Source organism: Aulonocara sp. 'chitande type north' Nkhata Bay, linkage group LG7 (genome assembly GCF_057382095.1).
Source record: "Aulonocara sp. 'chitande type north' Nkhata Bay isolate Kocher_YH1m ecotype deep benthic linkage group LG7, A_spYH_male_GT1.1, whole genome shotgun sequence".
Taxonomy (NCBI): Eukaryota; Metazoa; Chordata; class Actinopteri; order Cichliformes; family Cichlidae; genus Aulonocara; species Aulonocara sp. 'chitande type north' Nkhata Bay.
In genome coordinates this window covers 58,662,232-58,680,201 of record NC_141350.1, presented here as the reverse complement: position 1 = coordinate 58,680,201, position 17,970 = coordinate 58,662,232, and the positions used below count along the sequence as shown (strand labels likewise).

Here is a 17,970-nt window from a genome sequence, read left to right as displayed (position 1 = left end):
AAACAGCCCCATAGCATGATGTTTCCACCCCCATGCTTCACAGTAGGTATGGTGTTCTTGGGATGCAACTCAGTATTCTTCTTCCTCCAAACACGACGAGTTGAGTTTATACCAAAAAGTTCTACTTTGGTTTCATCTGACCACATGACATTCTCCCAATCCTCTGCTGTATCATCCATGTGCTCTCTGGCAAACTTCAGACGGGCCTGGACATGCACTGGCTTCAGCAGCGGAACACATCTGGCACTGCGGGATTTGATTCCCTGCCGTTGTAGTGTGTTACTGATGGTGACCTTTGTTACTTTGGTCCCAGCTCTCTGCAGGTCATTCACCAGGTCCCCCCGTGTGGTTCTGGGATCTTTGCTCACCGTTCTCATGATCATTTTGACCCCACGGGATGAGATCTTGCGTGGAGCCCCAGATCGAGGGAGATTATCAGTGGTCTTGTATGTCTTCCATTTTCTGATGATTGCTCCCACAGTTGATTTTTTCACACCAAGCTGCTTGCCTATTGTAGATTCACTCTTCCCAGTCTGGTGCAGGTCTACAATACTTTTCCTGGTGTCCTTCGAAAGCTCTTTGGTCTTGGCCATGGCGGAGTTTGGAGTCTGACTGTTTGAGGCTGTGGACAGGTGTCTTTTATACAGATGATGAGTTCAAACAGGTGCCATTCATACAGGTAACGAGTGGGGGACAGAAAAGCTTCTTACAGAAGACGTTACAGGTCTGTGAGAGCCAGAGATTTTCCTTGTTTGAGGTGACCAAATACTTATTTTCCACCCTGATTTACGAATAAATTCTTTACAAATCCTACCATGTGGATTCATGGATTTTTTTTTCACATTCTGTCTCTCACAGTTGAAGTGTACCTCTGGTGCAAATTACTGACCTCTGTCATCATTTTAAGTGGGGGAACTTGCACAATCGGTGGCTGACTAAATACTTTTTTGCCCCACTGTATATCTTGGCCCCAATGAGACTATTGACTCTTGCAGCACCGGGTGTTCATAATTTTGGTTCAAGTGAATTGATAAACTTTTTGAAGGCAATTGACTCACACGGTTATGTAGATATCCCAGTCCTGTTGTCTCGGGATGCATCACGCTGCCTTGCCTAGGGTTAGCGTCTGTTTCTGGGGATGAGGGTTGAGTGTGCTCCCTTACATTCTCAAGGTAAGCTAGGTTAGCCTTCTTGTGTGAGCTTTTCAAGTGCACTTTAAGGTTTGTGGGATTTTTTTTCCCTTTAGAAATGTCCCTCATAATTTGTCTCTTTCCACTACAAGACACTTGCTTTATCCAAAACACAGTCATATTCAAAGTAATCCCAAATTGGACTCTGGCGCTTTCTCCCGACTTTTCCTGACATGATTCTGCGCGTGGACGGAGCAGCAACACAGACGACTCTACTAACGTACTGGCCACCTGCTGGCATAATTAGACAGCAAGAAAAAAAATCTGGAAACTAAACTTCATTTTCACCCTTGACTATTGTATGACACGCACACATCAATGAAAACTAAACACATTTTTGCTATAAATTCAGTTAATTTTAGTTAGTTTTCCTTTTTTTGTTTTTATTTTTATTTCCGTTAATGAAAATGTTTTTTCACTTCTAGTTTTCGTTATTTCGTTAGTTTTCGTTAACGATAATAACCTTGGTAGTTAAACAACACCTTGGTGGCCGTGGTGAATGAAATTCACCCTAAATTCCTGAATTCTCTGGATGTTATAGGGCTGTATTGCTGGACACACCTCTGCAGCGCTTGTGGCAATCTGGGCCATTGTCTCAGGATTGGCAGACTAAGGTGGTGGTTCCAATCTTTAAGAATGGTGTGTTCCTACATGTGTTTTATAGACTTGTAAAAGGAATTCGACCATATCCCTCAGGGTATCCCGTGGGGGGTGGTGCTGGAGTATACGGTGTTTGGCCGATTGTTATGAGCCATTCGGTCCCTGTACAGCTGCAGTGAGAGCTTTGTCCACATTGCTGGCAATAAGTCTAACTCATTTCTAGTGGGTATTGAACTCCACCAGAGTTGCCCTTTTTCATCAATTCTGTTTATAATTTTTATAAACAGAATATCTAGGTGTGTAGCATCTGCCTTGGTGACCTCAGAATCTCATCTCTGTTTTTGCAGATGATGTAGTCCTATTCGTTTCATCAGGTCGTGGTCTCTATCTTACACTGGAGCAGTTCTCAGCAGAGTGTGAAGTGGCTGGTGTGAGAATTAGAAACTCAAAGTCTGAGGCCATGGTCTTCAGCCAGAAAAGGGTGGAGTGGAGTGCCCACTCTGGGTCAGAGACATTGCTGTTCCAAGTAGAGGAGTTTAAGTAGCTTGGAGTCTTGTTCATGTGTGAGGGGAGAGATGGACTGGGGCTGAGGCTGCAGTTATGCACATGCTACACCAGTCCTAGTCCGCCACGGAGAAGAGAGACAGGAGCGTAAAAGCGAAGTTGTCGTGTTATTGGTCAACCTATGTTCACACTCTCACCAGTGGTCACAGGCTTTGGTAGTAACCTAACGAACAGGGCTGTGGATAGAAACGGTAAGCTTTCTCCTCACCCTATTTCTCCTTTAGAGATGAGGGGTTCAGCCATCAGAGAGAGGATCAAAGTAGAGATACTACTCCTCCACATCGAAAAGTGCCACTTGAGCTGGTTTGGGCATTTGACTAGGATACTGCTTCCACTCTGCAGCTTTGCTTGCCTTATCTCAGCATTCTATTAAATAAAAGAAGCAAGACTAGACAGTTATTACTAGCAGCACCAATCAGCCCCAACTAGCACTGCCCTGAACCCACTGCATCACCCCTCATCTGCAGCTGAAATACCTGTGTTAAAAAAAATACTCCAGTTAAAGTTGAAGCATTGATTTAACCTCTTTCCTCAAGTAAAAGTGAACAAGTACAGTCTCTGTAATCTACTCAAAGTAAGAAAGTTAAAAGTATAATCTGTTTTTATGCACAGACAACTGGACATTCTGCTTTATTAATATACTTATATATATAAGTATGATATTAGTACATGAGAATTCAAATGTTTTTTGAATCTAAATTCTAATTCTAATGAATGTACTCAGTTTGAATCTGTTATTCAAAGCAGAATAAAAAAAAAAGAATAAAAACAAAAAAAATGTCATCTGTTGCCTCCACTACGAAATAGAAACAGTGAACGGTTACAGTGAGATTTAGCAGGTGGGGCAAGACTAAGATCTTTTGTAGTGGCACAGCTTGGAGAAAATACGAACAGCTTACAATAATTTATATTGTGAGCTCCAATAGGTTTTCTTAGTAGAGAAGCTGTTATCAGCTGACCTGTTGCTGTTTGTGAATTTTCACAACTGAATTCAACAAGATCTAAGAAGCTGTGTGACAGCTATCTCTGCTGAGTTCCATTTCCTACACCAACAGCATACAACAACATACATAACAACATAATGAGTGAATTCAGTGAAAGAATCTAAGCGTCATCAGTTTAAATGTAAATTAATCTCTGCTACCTAACACTGACCATCACAGCCACTGTGTATCAGTCCAACACAGTTTTTCAATGTGAATTCACTACATTAAAGCTAAGCTAATCCTGCAAAAAAGTACCCAGAATTTTAATGCAACATTACATGTAATCTTTCAATCTGCAGTTTATGTGTTAAGTGTCACTGAGGAGTCCTTACCTTTAAATGTACCCTCTCTTCTTCCCCTTCTCTCCTGTCTTTTCTTATGTTTCTCCATCTCTCACTGAAGTTAACTCATTTTTTTTTCTCTCTCTGGACCTTTAGCAGCTGGACCTTTAGTTAGCAAAACACTGTGTGACAAACTGCGCACGAACAGTCCATGTTTTTGCTGATATTTGTTGAGCTGATAGAGATGTTGTAGAAACTGTCATGTAGAAATGTTACTCTCTTTATGCCTATTCTTCTTCTGTAGCACTAGCTATACAGTTAGGTCCATAAATATTTGGACAGAGACAACTTTTTTCCTCATTTTGGTTCTCTAAATTACCACAATGAATTTTAAATGAAACATCTTCGACTCCAGTTAAACTGCCGACCTTCGGCTTTAATTCGGTGGGTTGAACAAAAAGACTGCATAAAAATGTGATGACCTAGAGCATTTTCTAACACAATTCCTTCATTTCAGGTGCTCAAAAATAATTGGACAAATTAGATAACTGAAAATAAAATGTTCATTTCTAATACTTGGTTGAAAACCCATTTGTTGCCAGTGACAGCATGAAGTATTGAACTCATGGACATCACCAGATGGTGGGTTTCCTCCTTTTTAAAGCTCCGCCTGTTTGTAGACCTTTTTGTCCGAAGTTTAGTCTTCAAAATGCATGCTCAGTTGTGTTAAGATCAGGTGACTAACTTGACCATTTAAGAATATTCCACTTCTTTGCTTTAATAAACTCCTGGGTTGCTTTGGCTGTATGTTTTGCGTCAGTATCCATCTGTATCAGGAAATGCCACCCAATCAATTTGACTGCATTTTGCTGCAGACAGTATTTCCCTGAAAAACTAAGAATTAGTTCGGCTGCTTCTGTTTTGTGTCACATCATCAATAAATGGTAGTGTCCCAGTGCCACTGGCAGCCACGCACGTCCAAACCGTCACACTACCTCTGATGTGGTATGCTTTGGATCATGAGCTGCAGTCTTCTCTTTATGGTAGACTTGTATATTGATTCGTCTACCTCCTTGGCTGTTTTGAAGGGGTCTCTCTTCATTATGGAAATGATTCTCCGATCATCCACCGCTGCTGTCTTCCGTGGACGTCCAGGACGTCTTTTTGCATTGCTGAGTTCAACAGTGCTTTCCTTCTTTCTCAGGATGTACTGAGAACTGTAGATTTTTCCACTCCTAATGATGTGGCAGTTTCTCTGATGTTTTTTTTTTCTTTTCTGTTTTCGCTGCTTAAGGATGGCTTGTTTTACCTGCAGGGAGAACTCCTTTGACAGCGCGTTGTCCATTCACAGCACAATCTTCCAAATCTATCAACTGCAAGCACCACACCTCAAAACAATTACAGGGCTTTTATCTGCTTAATTGGCAATGACATAATAAAGGAATTGCCCATACCTGCCCATAAAATAGCCTTTAATGTTCAATTATTTGCAATTACTTTTGGTCTCTTTAAAAAGAGGGTGGCACATGTTAAGGAGGTGAAACTCCTAAACCCTTTATCCAGTTGAATGTGGATACCCTCAAATGAAAGCCAAGAGTCTAAACATTATGTCCATGTCCATTATATAATTTTAATCGGACTTGGTGTGTGTGTGTGTGTATATGTCTATGTAACTTTTTTTTTTTCTTTCAGAGTCAAATCACCCTGATGGATGCACCAGTGTTTAAAGCCATACAACCAGAGGTAAGAAATGCTTGTGATGTTAAAGTGGTGGGTAGTCTTCTAAAATCATTTCACAGTTTCATTCTCAATGCCAACTGTGGAGTGTCATAAGCCTAATAGTTGATTATTACTGAATTCTTCAAGCAGTTTCTGATTAATTTCTATGAGCTTAGATGTATAACAGTCCCATGGAATATGAACACTGTTCTTAGGCAATATGATTATGATTGCTAAATGGTATCACCTATACAGTGGCAATAACAGTGCACTCAGTGGTGTGACTCTTGGCCAGACAAACCTTTACTGCGCTTCATTGAAAGCCATCTTTCTCTACCATTAAAAAAAAAAAGGTGAAAAACCAAAATGCAGGATTCCCCTCAGAGAGCTACTCCTCCTCATTCACTGATTACAAGTATTTCTGCTCAAGATGGTCTTCACAGCTGCTCCAGTCAGCTGAACCTGGATTGTCCTCCATGTTTGGAAATGCTGCTTAGCCTGCATTAGTCAGTAAACTTCCTTTCACTGTTCCTGGCTGAAAAATCTCGAAGCATCAGTGTCTTCAGATGCTATGTGCCAGGAGGATTACCGGGGAGAGAAATGGAAAGAAATTGAGATTTGGAATTGGGTCGGGATGAAATCCCCTAATTACGTAATTGTACACAAATCTGTTCTTCTAAAATGGCATCCCAAGTAGTTTTATCTCTAAATGTCAGTCAGAAAGTTATGACTTTGCAGCCATGGGTTTCACATCTGTCAGTGGTAGGTGTACAATAAAGCCCATCCAACATGTGTTCAGGCTTCCCCCAAATGTCACTTGAATCAGGTTCAAACAATTCATTCCTTTTTTAACCAAACAAAAGCACATATGTACTTCTGTTGTTTTTGTTGTGTTTTATTTACCTCAATTTAATAATTTATAACATTTGCATTATCTTGGCTTTTTAATATTGTGTTGACGGATTGAAATGCAAAAGGATTACCATGAGTGTGTGGAGCAAAGCATATGCTTTTTGTTGTAGATATTATGCATTTGTAAGATATTTGTTGATAGATTTTGACATGGCAGTAAGTTATTAAGGACTGAATATATATAAGTTTGTCATTGCTGCATAATGTATTGCTCCCTTTGGAAAAATACATTCTTGAAGGCTCTTTGCATAATTAATCACCAGTCTCTGGTATTGACTAGTTGAACTGTAGTCCTCCAGGTTCATATCTGTTGTTTCAAATCTGGGCTTTAATTAGGCTATTATATAACCCTCAAATTCTTCTTTTTGATATATTCCTTGGAGAAATTTTCTAGTGCTAGGTTAGGATCTATTTCTCTTCCAACTTCAAGTTTCAGACAGATGACGACATTATCTTGCACCACTGCTTTTGAAGTGTTACAGAATTCAAATGGAAATTAGAAACCACAAACTGCCCAATCTGTAACACAGCAAAAGCAGAACACTTCCTCCACCATGCATCTGCTTCTTCATTGAAATCTGTCTTTGGTTTGTGCCAGTTATCTCTACTATATTGGTCAGACAATTCCATCTTTGACAGAAAGTCTGGTCAGTCTTTATGCTTTCTGGTAAACTGTAGTTTTGGATGGATGTAATTTTTGGACAACAAAGGCTTCTCTTGGGTCACCTTCTTTTTCCATAACGCATTTGGGTCTTGAGCTGAATATGGTGGGGTTCTTAACAAAGTAGTTGCCATTCGTTGTTCATTTTTCAATTATTCAGTTGCATGTGGCTGAGGTAGTACAGTGGGTAGTCTACCAATCAAATGTTAGTTTAGTCCTGAGCTCCTCAAGTTCACATGCTAAAGTTTGCTTGGAGAAACATTCTCTGACCCCAAATTGCCCCTAGTGCATCCATCATAGTGAGTGTATGTGTGACAGAAAGTGTTAAGTCAAAGTAAAAGCTCCCTTGGAATGCTGGAATGTTAAAATCACTGGGCTCCATTGCTGACTGTTTGTATATGGGCTGCACAACTATTGAGGCACAGTGCAAGCGGAGCAGTACACAGCCTGAAAAACAAGCCTGGGGTTAATGAAATCCAAGACTTAGAGAACTCTCCACACATGCCTCTGCCATGAGAGAAGCGAAGCAAAAATTTCAGGTTGCAACTGTTGATTCATCTGTGTTTTAAATACTTTGAGCAAAGCATTTAGGACTTTCCAGCAGTTAATCTCTACATCTGTCCACATATCCAGATCTAATTAAACATGAATCTGAATACTTGGTGAGTGGCACGTTGAGAGTGGGAGCCCGTTGCAGCAGCTTCCTTAGTTGCAAAGCATAACAAACTGCCCTGTACAATGTATCTCATTGTACAACTGTATAGTGACAATAAAGACATTCTATTCTATTCTATTCTATTCTATTCTATTCTATGGCTGTATAAAAGATGGATGATTTGTCTCCTCCTATTGTACAAAAATGAAGAGAATGATGAGAATAAGAATATATATATCAAAAAACAATCACATGGAAATATTGTAACTTTCACTTTGTCTTTTAACCTTTTCAATAAAATTGCTACATTTTTCACTGATAGTGTATACTATAACTTATCCTTTGTACTTTCAGTGAGTTAATTTTAGACTTACTAGAAATCTATTAAAGTTTATTTAAATATGACCTTCTATGCAAACACCTGGAATGGTTTGATCTGCCTATTGGGTTTGAGCTGCCTATTGGGTAGATCAATCCATGTCCAAGTGTTGAAGTTGTCCTACTGCTGACTTGGAATGTTACTGGCCTAAACCCAAAAGATTAATAGCAGCAGGGGGGCATCCCGTACAGAGTCAGTGAAATGAATCTGTTTTTCAACAGGTTTAGTTTTTGAATCCCTGTTTACCCTAAACACTAAATACAGCCTTAACACGCCCTCAGCCCATTATACAGTTCTCAACACGACTGTGACAGTTGGCCAGGTAAGAAGACAGCTGGAAAGGTTAGACCAAGCCAAGGCTCAGGAATGATCGCATCATTCCAAAGCTCCTAAATTTATGTGCTACCCAGCTGCCTGGCATCCTGCAGCAACTCTTCAACTTGAGTCTTTTACGGAAAAAGGTACCAGTGCTAGACATCCTGTTTTGTGCCGGTACCAAAGAAAGCGATTCCTTCTTTATAAATCTTTATCACGATGTCACATGTCATGCAGGTGTTGGAGAGACTGGTTCTTGGCTGGCTTAGCTTACATGATCTTGAATCTCTTCAGTTTGCTTATCATCCTCTTGTGGGGGTGAATGATGCTGTTATTTACCTATTACAGAATACTCATTCTCACCTGAATAGTGAGAAGATGAGTGAGAAGAAGCTCAGAATGGATTTCACCACTTCTAATGTTTCCTGGATTGCTGTATATATAAGTCAGATAGGCCTCAGTTGGTGCAGCTAGGGGCACCCTGTCTGACGTGGTGGTTAGTAATGTTGGCGCACCATAGAGGACAGTCGTATCTCCATTCCTGTTTACTGATGTGGATTGCAGATTTCCAGTATAGGAGTAAAACATGCCACCTGCAGAAGTTCTTTGACACTTCACTGATTGGGTGTATAAAGGGTGGAGTGGAATTGGAATACAGGGTGAGGTGAGGAGCTTTGTGGAAAGGTCCAGCAGAAATGACCTCTTTCGGAATGTAAGCAAGAAAAAGAGATGGTTGACTTGCAGAGTAACAAAAAAAGAAAAGGGAAAAAAAACTTCTACAACAAGCCTGTTAACATCATGGGTCATTGCAAACATAATGATAATGAATTTGTTGAGAGATCAACATCATTAAAAGGATATAAAAATAAATTAAAAGAATCAGAATAATTTAACTGCAGAAAAGAGATTTAGGATGTGAGAGCTAACTACATGGCAAACGGGAGACGAAGACACAAGGAGAGAGAACTTAAAAAGAAAGGATGAAGTAAAAACTTCCTGAGAACAAATGCCACTCTGAAACCCAAAGTAAAAACAAGGTCCAGTATCTGTCCTTTACTATGTGTGGGGCCAGACACATATTGGGTAAAATGAAAACAATCCATGATACTGATAAAGGTCCTGGTAAAGAGGTCAGAGTCATCGCATCAACTATAACTAATCTGGACAGCTTCATAGTGGAAGATTAGAGTGTCACTTGAACTCCTTGAAAAAGCAGATGATACAAATGCACAAAATGGGAAGATTATTCTTATTCCCTGCTTCAATCAACTGTATTTGAGACAATGAAAAATGTCTAACTTTCATAGAATGACATGAGGATCTGTTTTCAAACACAGCAGCAAAGCCTCCAACTGGACCGGATGTATGAGGCTGACTAGCAATAAAAAAGCAATAACCACCTGAACAAAGTTTGATGGGGAAAAATTCAGTTATACCTGTGTGAAAACACCCTAAATGGCAGTTTGTTATTTTGCAGCAGGGGAATCCCATATATTCCTAGTTTCACAAGTGTTGCTGACCACGAATAATGTGGTGTGATCATTCCTTGTCAGTTTAGTAAAATGCATAAATATATATAGTGTCAGCAACCACACTCCAGGTGCTATTGGTGATTCCTGAAATAATTTTTCTTCTTTCCTACTCTGCAGGAGCTGGCTAGTTGTGGATGGAGTGGGAAGGAGAAACACAGTTTAGCCCCCAATGTGGTTGCATTCACACGTCGGTTCAACCAGGTTTGTCCCATACGATTTCTAAAGCACATATTTGTTTTAGTCTTCTGGTCAGGTAGGGACATTCAAGGTTCAAATCTATTAATACTAAGGTGTCAGACTTGACGGCCCACTTTTATTTTAGCTTTACATTGAACGCAATATTTTTGAGCATTTTTAAGTTCAATATATGGAGTTAAAAAATGAAAATGAAACTAGGGAGTTTAAACTATAGTTCTTTCAACTATAAAGCTCATAGTGAACATTCTTGGCTTTGATGTTACTAAAAAACTTGATGCTGCTCGAAGGTCATTAGTTAACCCTTTAAAGCCAGTCGGAGCGGGCATGCTCCATTTTGATCTATTTTTAAATCCCTGTAGAACCGGAACCACGTAAGCTAGCGCAATAATTTTTTTTGCATATGAAACCGGAGGAGTTGTACTTACATCTCATGCCATCAGCTTGTGCTAGGTCACAGTTTCCTTCCACATATAGCTTTGCAAAAATTGCATAAAAAGCGCTTGCAGGAACAAAAACATAATATTCCAGAAACACGCTTTGCCGAGCCAATCAGCTGTTTGTAACACTTCCTACATTGAAATAGACGTCAACGCAAACGATCGCATGTCCGCCATTTCCTGCCCGAAACCGGAAGTGATGTCATTTTCGCAGAAAATGTAGTTTTTTACTTGTAGGCCTTAAAAGCCTATACTGGTGTTTTTAAAAGTCATGTATGACTTTAGACTTTTCTGAATAGTTTCTGGGATGCTTAGAACTCAAATTGCACTGCTTTAAATAGTTTATTTTGATGCACATTTTCTTTGCAAATTTGCATTATAGGATTGTTTTTCGTTTTTTCTGCAGTATATAAAAATTGGTGTATCTCAAAAATAAAACTATGAAGACACTCAAAATAAATTTCCTGTGGTTGTAAACTATTTTTTGCAACTTTTTTGTATTTAAAGTTTTGAGGGATAAACTTCTTAAATTTCTCTAATTAGAAATATATGTAAAAAACAAAACAAAAACGATTTTAAAATTTTCTGTAGTTTATTGCAGTTTTTTGCAATTTATGTGGTTACTATGGATTTAATGCATAAATATTATTAAAATTTGGGCTATAACAGTTGTATTGATGTACAGTGGGGCAAAAAAGTATTTAGTCAGCCACCGATTGTGCAAGTTCCCCCACTTAAAATGATGACAGAGGTCAGTAATTTGCACCAGAGGTACACTTCAACTGTGAGAGACAGAATGTGAAAAAAAAATCCATGAATCCACATGGTAGGATTTGTAAAGAATTTATTCGTAAATCAGGGTGGAAAATAAGTATTTGGTCAATAACAAAAATACAACTCAATACTTTGTAACATAACCTTTGTTGGCAATAACAGAGGTCAAACATTTACTATAGGTCTTTACCAGGTTTGCACACACAGTAGCTGGTATTTTGGCCCATTCCTCCATGCAGATCTTCTCGAGAGCAGTGATGTTTTGGGGCTGTCGCCGAGCAACACGGACTTTCAACTCCCGCCACAGATTTTCTATGGGGTTGAGGTCTGGAGACTGGCTAGGCCACTCCAGGACTTTCAAATGCTTCTTACGGAGCCACTCCTTTGTTGCCCGGGCGGTGTGTTTTGGATCATTGTCATGTTGGAAGACCCAGCCTCGTTTCATCTTCAAAGTTCTCACTGATGGAAGGAGGTTTTGGCTCAAAATCTCACGATACATGGCCCCATTCATTCTGTCCTTAACACGGATCAGTCGTCCTGTCCCCTTGGCAGAAAAACAGCCCCATAGCATGATGTTTCCACCCCCATGCTTCACAGTAGGTATGGTGTTCTTGGGATGCAACTCAGTATTCTTCTTCCTCCAAACACGACGAGTTGAGTTTATACCAAAAAGTTCTACTTTGGTTTCATCTGACCACATGACATTCTCCCAATCCTCTGCTGTATCATCCATGTGCTCTCTGGCAAACTTCAGACGGGCCTGGACATGCACTGGCTTCAGCAGCGGAACACGTCTGGCACTGCGGGATTTGATTCCCTGCCGTTGTAGTGTGTTACTGATGGTGACCTTTGTTACTTTGGTCCCAGCTCTCTGCAGGTCATTCACCAGGTCCCCCCGTGTGGTTCTGGGATCTTTGCTCACCGTTCTCATGATCATTTTGACCCCACGGGATGAGATCTTGCGTGGAGCCCCAGATCGAGGGAGATTATCAGTGGTCTTGTATGTCTTCCATTTTCTGATGATTGCTCCCACAGTTGATTTTTTCACACCAAGCTGCTTGCCTATTGTAGATTCACTCTTCCCAGTCTGGTGCAGGTCTACAATACTTTTCCTGGTGTCCTTCGAAAGCTCTTTGGTCTTGGCCATGGCGGAGTTTGGAGTCTGACTGTTTGAGGCTGTGGACAGGTGTCTTTTATACAGATGATGAGTTCAAACAGGTGCCATTCATACAGGTAACGAGTGGGGGACAGAAAAACTTCTTACAGAAGACGTTACAGGTCTGTGAGAGCCAGAGATTTTCCTTGTTTGAGGTGACCAAATACTTATTTTCCACCCTGATTTACGAATAAATTCTTTACAAATCCTATCATGTGAATTCATGGATTTTTTTTTCACATTCTGTCTCTCACAGTTGAAGTGTACCTCTGGTGCAAATTACTGACCTCTGTCATCATTTTAAGTGGGGGAACTTACACAATCGGTGGCTGACTAAATACTTTTTTGCCCCACTGTATAGCAACTTGAAATGCTCCCAAAAATGGCACTACAACATGTAAAAATATAAAGTAAGCTCTGGCGGACTTAGTTCTATGGTAGGTCTTAAAGGGTTAAAACCAGGAAGATGCACTCTATCAATTATGACAAATTTCATCTTCATCATTGTTTTTGTATGAAAAATACTGATGGATTCAATCTATGATGCATTACTGGTGAAGATAAATGCTGTTTTTTCTCTTATTTAAAACCTATAACTACATTTCACAGTCAAGTAAGCACTTTACCTTCTATATTCCCCATTTGCTAATCTTGGTAGATCTGGTGTAATTACTATTGAAATGGACTTTTCACAAGCTAGAGTCTTTCTTTCCCCTTGGAGCTCTTATTTTTTGTTTTTTAAAAGGTTTTTTTTTAAAGGTTCTTTAAAATCAAGATGTATTATATTTAAAAATGTCAGCCAGCTAACTTTCACTGCACTTTTTTTCAAACATTATTGTAACTATTCTGGTTATAACTAGTTAAGTACGTTTGTTATATATATACATATTTTGGCTCTTAATTTTCAAATTCTTCCAGGGGAGTAGGCCTCAAAATTGTAGGAAGACAGGGCAAATAGGTCTTGAAAATGAAAAGTATGCCTATATTTAACAAAATTATTTTCTTAGTTTTTATTAGAGTATCATCTAAAAAATATACACTCCAACATGAGAACTGACTAAAAATAAAATTATCTTCATTTTGATATTAGAAATTTCATGTTGTTTCATTGTATTTTACAGTACTACACTATACATCACTAGTTGTCTTCTGTCTTCAATTTGGAGTGTGTGTGTGTGTGTGTGTGTTAATGAGTCATTCAAAATCTGTGGGATCATGAAAATCCTAAATAAACAGACTTAATCCTCAGAAGTTTTGTGTGTATGTGTGTGTGAGCATGTGCCTGTGTTTCAAATTATATTTGTGTGTTTTAGGTGAGCTTTTGGCTGGTGAGAGAAATCTTAACTGCCCAGACACTGAAAATCCGAGCAGAGATACTGAGTCACTTTGTCAAGATAGCAAAGGTGAGTTCAGATGATGATGAAGATGATGACGACAACCTTTTATTTAACATATACACAGCTGCATATACACATGTGCACACACATATGTATACACATTCACACAGATATGTGCTCAAACAACATACACTATATGTCAATGACATGTAATAACCTCTCAATCATTAAGTCTGAAATGGAGTTGAAAGAAGTTTATACACACTTATTAATCCCTACCCCTGCTCAACACACTATTGATTTACCATATTCATCATTACCACCATTTCCCACTAGTACTTGTATAGACTTACCACACAGTGTTGGGGAGGAATATATATACTGGCGTTATGTATTTAAAGTACAAAATGAGTAACTGTATTCCATTACAGTTACCGTTTAAATAGGCAGTAATCAGAATACAGTTACTTTATTGAAATAAATAGAATACACGGCAGTCTTTTCCGATTTAGGCTAAAGGCTAAACGCACTTGGGCGCATGGCTGAGAGCGGCCAGCCTGAGTTCGAGTATGACCCGCTGCTCTTTTTTTTTTTTAACTTTTTTTTTTTTTACTCAATTTCCATCTGGGATTAATACAGTTTCTCTCATTCTGACTGCTGGAAACCCAAACAAAACACACAATAAGAGGCTCTAATGTAAGTGTCCTGTTAATTTTGGTAGCGTCAGTTACACAATGGACCCAGAGCCAGCACAACAGAGCCAGCACTGCACGGGCAGGAATGCATTTCTTACTTGGAAATTCCAACACTGCTTCATAAGAAGAATGGGATGGGCAAAACTTCAGTATCTTTGATGTACTATTACTGTATGATTTTTTTATTTATTTATTTTTTTAATTACTATTAATAAAGGATTCCTGACACTGAGCTAACATTGTTAGCTGAGGTCAGTTAATAGACTGCAGACTTTTAGACCATTTCTAAATACTCAAGTACGGGAGTCCGTATTCGCGTTTTCGATAGCCTGGACTTTGTAAGGTCACATGGGAGTCCAGACTTCCAGACAACGCAGCGCGATTCTGCAGTGGGTGCTGTTCTCTCACAGCAACATTCTTGTAAGATGCATGCGTGTGCCTTTTTCTCCCATCGTCTGACTCCAGCAAAGGAAAAACTATGATCGGGAGTTGCTGGCCATTAGAGGTGGGAATCACCATACATCCCACGATACGATATTATCACAATACTTAACGCACGATACGATATTATTGCAATTTTTTAAAATATTTTGCGATATTCAGATTCTGTACATAAAGGTAAACTTTATCAATATTCATTTTATCTAATATCAAAGTCTCACACTCAGTCTTTCTCTCATGTCAGTTTTATTGTTGACAAACTGAACGGTTTGTATTACAGTCTAGTCCAACTTAACTGAATGCAACCATCTGGTACAATTATAGCTATTCTGAACTATGCAATTTATGAAAACTATGCAGCCCATTCAGCAACTGAAGAATTTGAAAGTAAATTAAAACAAAATATAATTTTACATTAAATAAAAAAGTTTTAAACTTAATTAAAATAAAACATGTCTTAAATTAAAATAAGTAAACTGTCGTGTTTATTGCTGCCAAAAAAAAAGTTAAACACATTTGGACAGTGAAGGAATGTCAGGATTCTTGCTCAGAAAAAGGAGTTGATCAACATGCTCTGAAGTCAGAGCATGTTCCACTCCACAAAAACTTTTTTTGTAACAAAATATCGATTTCTGCTGTCCCTGTATCGATACATTATTAGCAAACAAAATATCACGATACTACACAGTATCGATTTTTTTCCCCCACCCCTACTGGCCATGAAGTTGGCATTGGGGGAATGGAAGCATTGGCTTGTGGGCTCAGAGCATATATTTATTGTTTAGACAGATCACAAGAATATTGCCTATGTGTAAACTGCAAAAAGATTAAACTCCCATCAAGGCAGGTGGGTCAGCTCTCTACCCGCTTTAATATTTCTATAACCTACTGGCCCACTGTCAGACGCCTTGTCTAGACAATTTGCCACTTCCAACAGCTCACCTGAGGATGAGACGATTCTGTCCTCATGCTGGTTCCGTAACCTGGGAGATTAAGTCTGAGATCGTCAGTGCCCAGAAGAGGGAGCCATACCCCACTACAGGACCCCCAAATAGTCTCTATGTTCCCACAAGAGTTCAGTTTAAAAGTAATTCATTGGGCCCAGACTTCAAGATTCACCTGCCATCCTGGCCATCCTTGTCCAAGGATGTCTAGGAATATGTTCCAACCCAGATGTGCTCAAAACAAAATTTCCACTTCCCTACCTGTAAGACTCCTGAAACCCCTACCCACACCTGGTCATCCGTGGTCTCACCTAGCCCTAGATTCAGCATAGACTGGTTCTCCAAAGCTGTCCATTTTGCTGCTCTTCCTAAACTCCTATCAGCTCTGGAAATTGCAGAAAAACTCACCCACCACATTTTTAGACTTATCTGCATTCCTTATGACATCATTTCTGACTGGGGCCCCCAGTTCACATGGAAGTCCCATCTAAAAATGGGTAAAGTACGTCCACAACTCCATGACCTCTGCTGCTACAGGCCTATTACCCTTTCAAGCATTGCTCAGTTATCAGCTGTCTGTCTGCCCAGCCATCAAAAGTGAGACCTCCGTTCCCATCTGCAGATGCTGCTACCTTTGGAGAGCTACTTGCTCCACACTGCTAAGGACCGAGGAGGAAAACAACCTTTTGGCCATCGAACCTTGACTCCATCCTGCCAGGACAGCCAGATGGTTTGGCTATTGGCAAAAGGCATTCCTCTCCGTACGGAGTCAAAGAAATTGTCCAGATTGAGATAGACTTTATGTGTCACGGTTTGCGGGGGCAAGCCGTGTGGAATATATATAGGACCAAAAGGCGGCAGCTCTGGTGCAGGTGAGTGTTTATTAACAACAAAAGTGAAAACAACAAAGGCGCTAGGAACATGAAACTGAAACCTAAACTGGGTAAACTAACACACAAACCAGGAATGACGGTGCAGGGAGGTCCGGGGAAATACATGCAGGGAGACCGAGGGGAAACAACACAGACGAACCAGCAACGAGGACACGGTAACACACACTATAAATACACATGCCAGGAATCAGGGGATGGGAAACAGGAGGGGAACACACCTGGAATACATGATAACTGACAAGGCAGGGGAAACGTAAACAGAACACACTGACATAAGACAGAGCCCTTCAAAGTAAAACAGGAAACACATACACGTAATGACACAGACTCAGAGACGCGGACTAAACACAGAGACTTACTACACTAAGGAAATGCACAAGCAGGGAAGACATCAACCAGAGGAAACACCACTAAATGCTAGAAAATACAAAACTATCAAAAGTAAAAGTACATAACCAAAAACACTGGGTCACCGACCCAGGACCATGACAGTACCCCCCCCTCAAAGGCTGGCTCCAGACAGCCCAACAAGAAACAAAAACAGCCAGAAAAAACAGAAAACAACCCGACCAGGGCGGGCGGCGGGGGCCCAGGAAGGAGGGCCCGAAGCAAAACAAAACCGGAGCACCAGAAGGCCAAAAGACAAAAACAAAAAACGAGCCCAAAACCAAAAGAAACGAAGCACACCAAAACACAAAAAAAAAACAGTCCAAAACAGAAGAGTCCAGGGGGCCGACAGCACAGGAGCCCAAAACAGTTCAGGGGGCCGGCCAGGGGGCCGACAGCACAGGAGTCCAAAACGGTTCGGGGGGGGCCGGCCAGGGGGCCGACAGCACAGGAGTCCAAAACAGTTCGGGGGGCCGACCGTGCGGACGGCAACGGCGGCGACGTGGATACAGTTCGGGAGGCCGGCCGTGCGGACGGCAACGGCGGCCACTCAGGCGATGGCGGTCCGGGGGCCGGCCGTGCGGAAGGCAGCGGCGGCCACTCAGGCGATGGCGGTCCGGGGGCCGGCCGTGCGGAAGGCAGCGGCGGCCACTCAGGCGATGGCGGTCCGGGGGCCGGCCGTGCGGAAGGCAGCGGCGGCCACTCAGGCGATGGCGGTCCGGGGGCCGGCCGTGCGGAAGGCAGCGGCGGCCACTCAGGCGATGGCGATCAGGGGGCCGGCCGCGCGGAAGGCAGCGGCGGCGCCCAAGTGTCAGGCGCACCGGCCGAGGCTTGGAGGGCACAGGACCAGGCGACGCTGAAGCAGAGGCAGGACCAGGCGTAACAGGAGCACAGGCAGAGGCTGGACCAGGCGT

The 17,970-nt window shown here is 41.0% G+C and overlaps 1 protein-coding gene across 2 annotated transcripts in view; it reads left to right on the top strand.

Moving 5' to 3' along the window:
- Nucleotides 1-17,970, top strand: part of LOC147326402 (ras-specific guanine nucleotide-releasing factor RalGPS1-like) — a 97,382-nt gene that overhangs the window by 23,599 nt on the left and 55,813 nt on the right. For both annotated transcript variants that reach the window (XM_086301641.1, XM_086301642.1), the window contains exons 5-7: nucleotides 5,314-5,364; nucleotides 9,912-9,995; nucleotides 13,673-13,762. In XM_086301641.1, coding sequence (XP_086157767.1) covers nucleotides 5,314-5,364; nucleotides 9,912-9,995; nucleotides 13,673-13,762 — 225 coding nt within the window. The remainder of the gene's footprint in view (nucleotides 1-5,313; nucleotides 5,365-9,911; nucleotides 9,996-13,672; nucleotides 13,763-17,970) is intronic.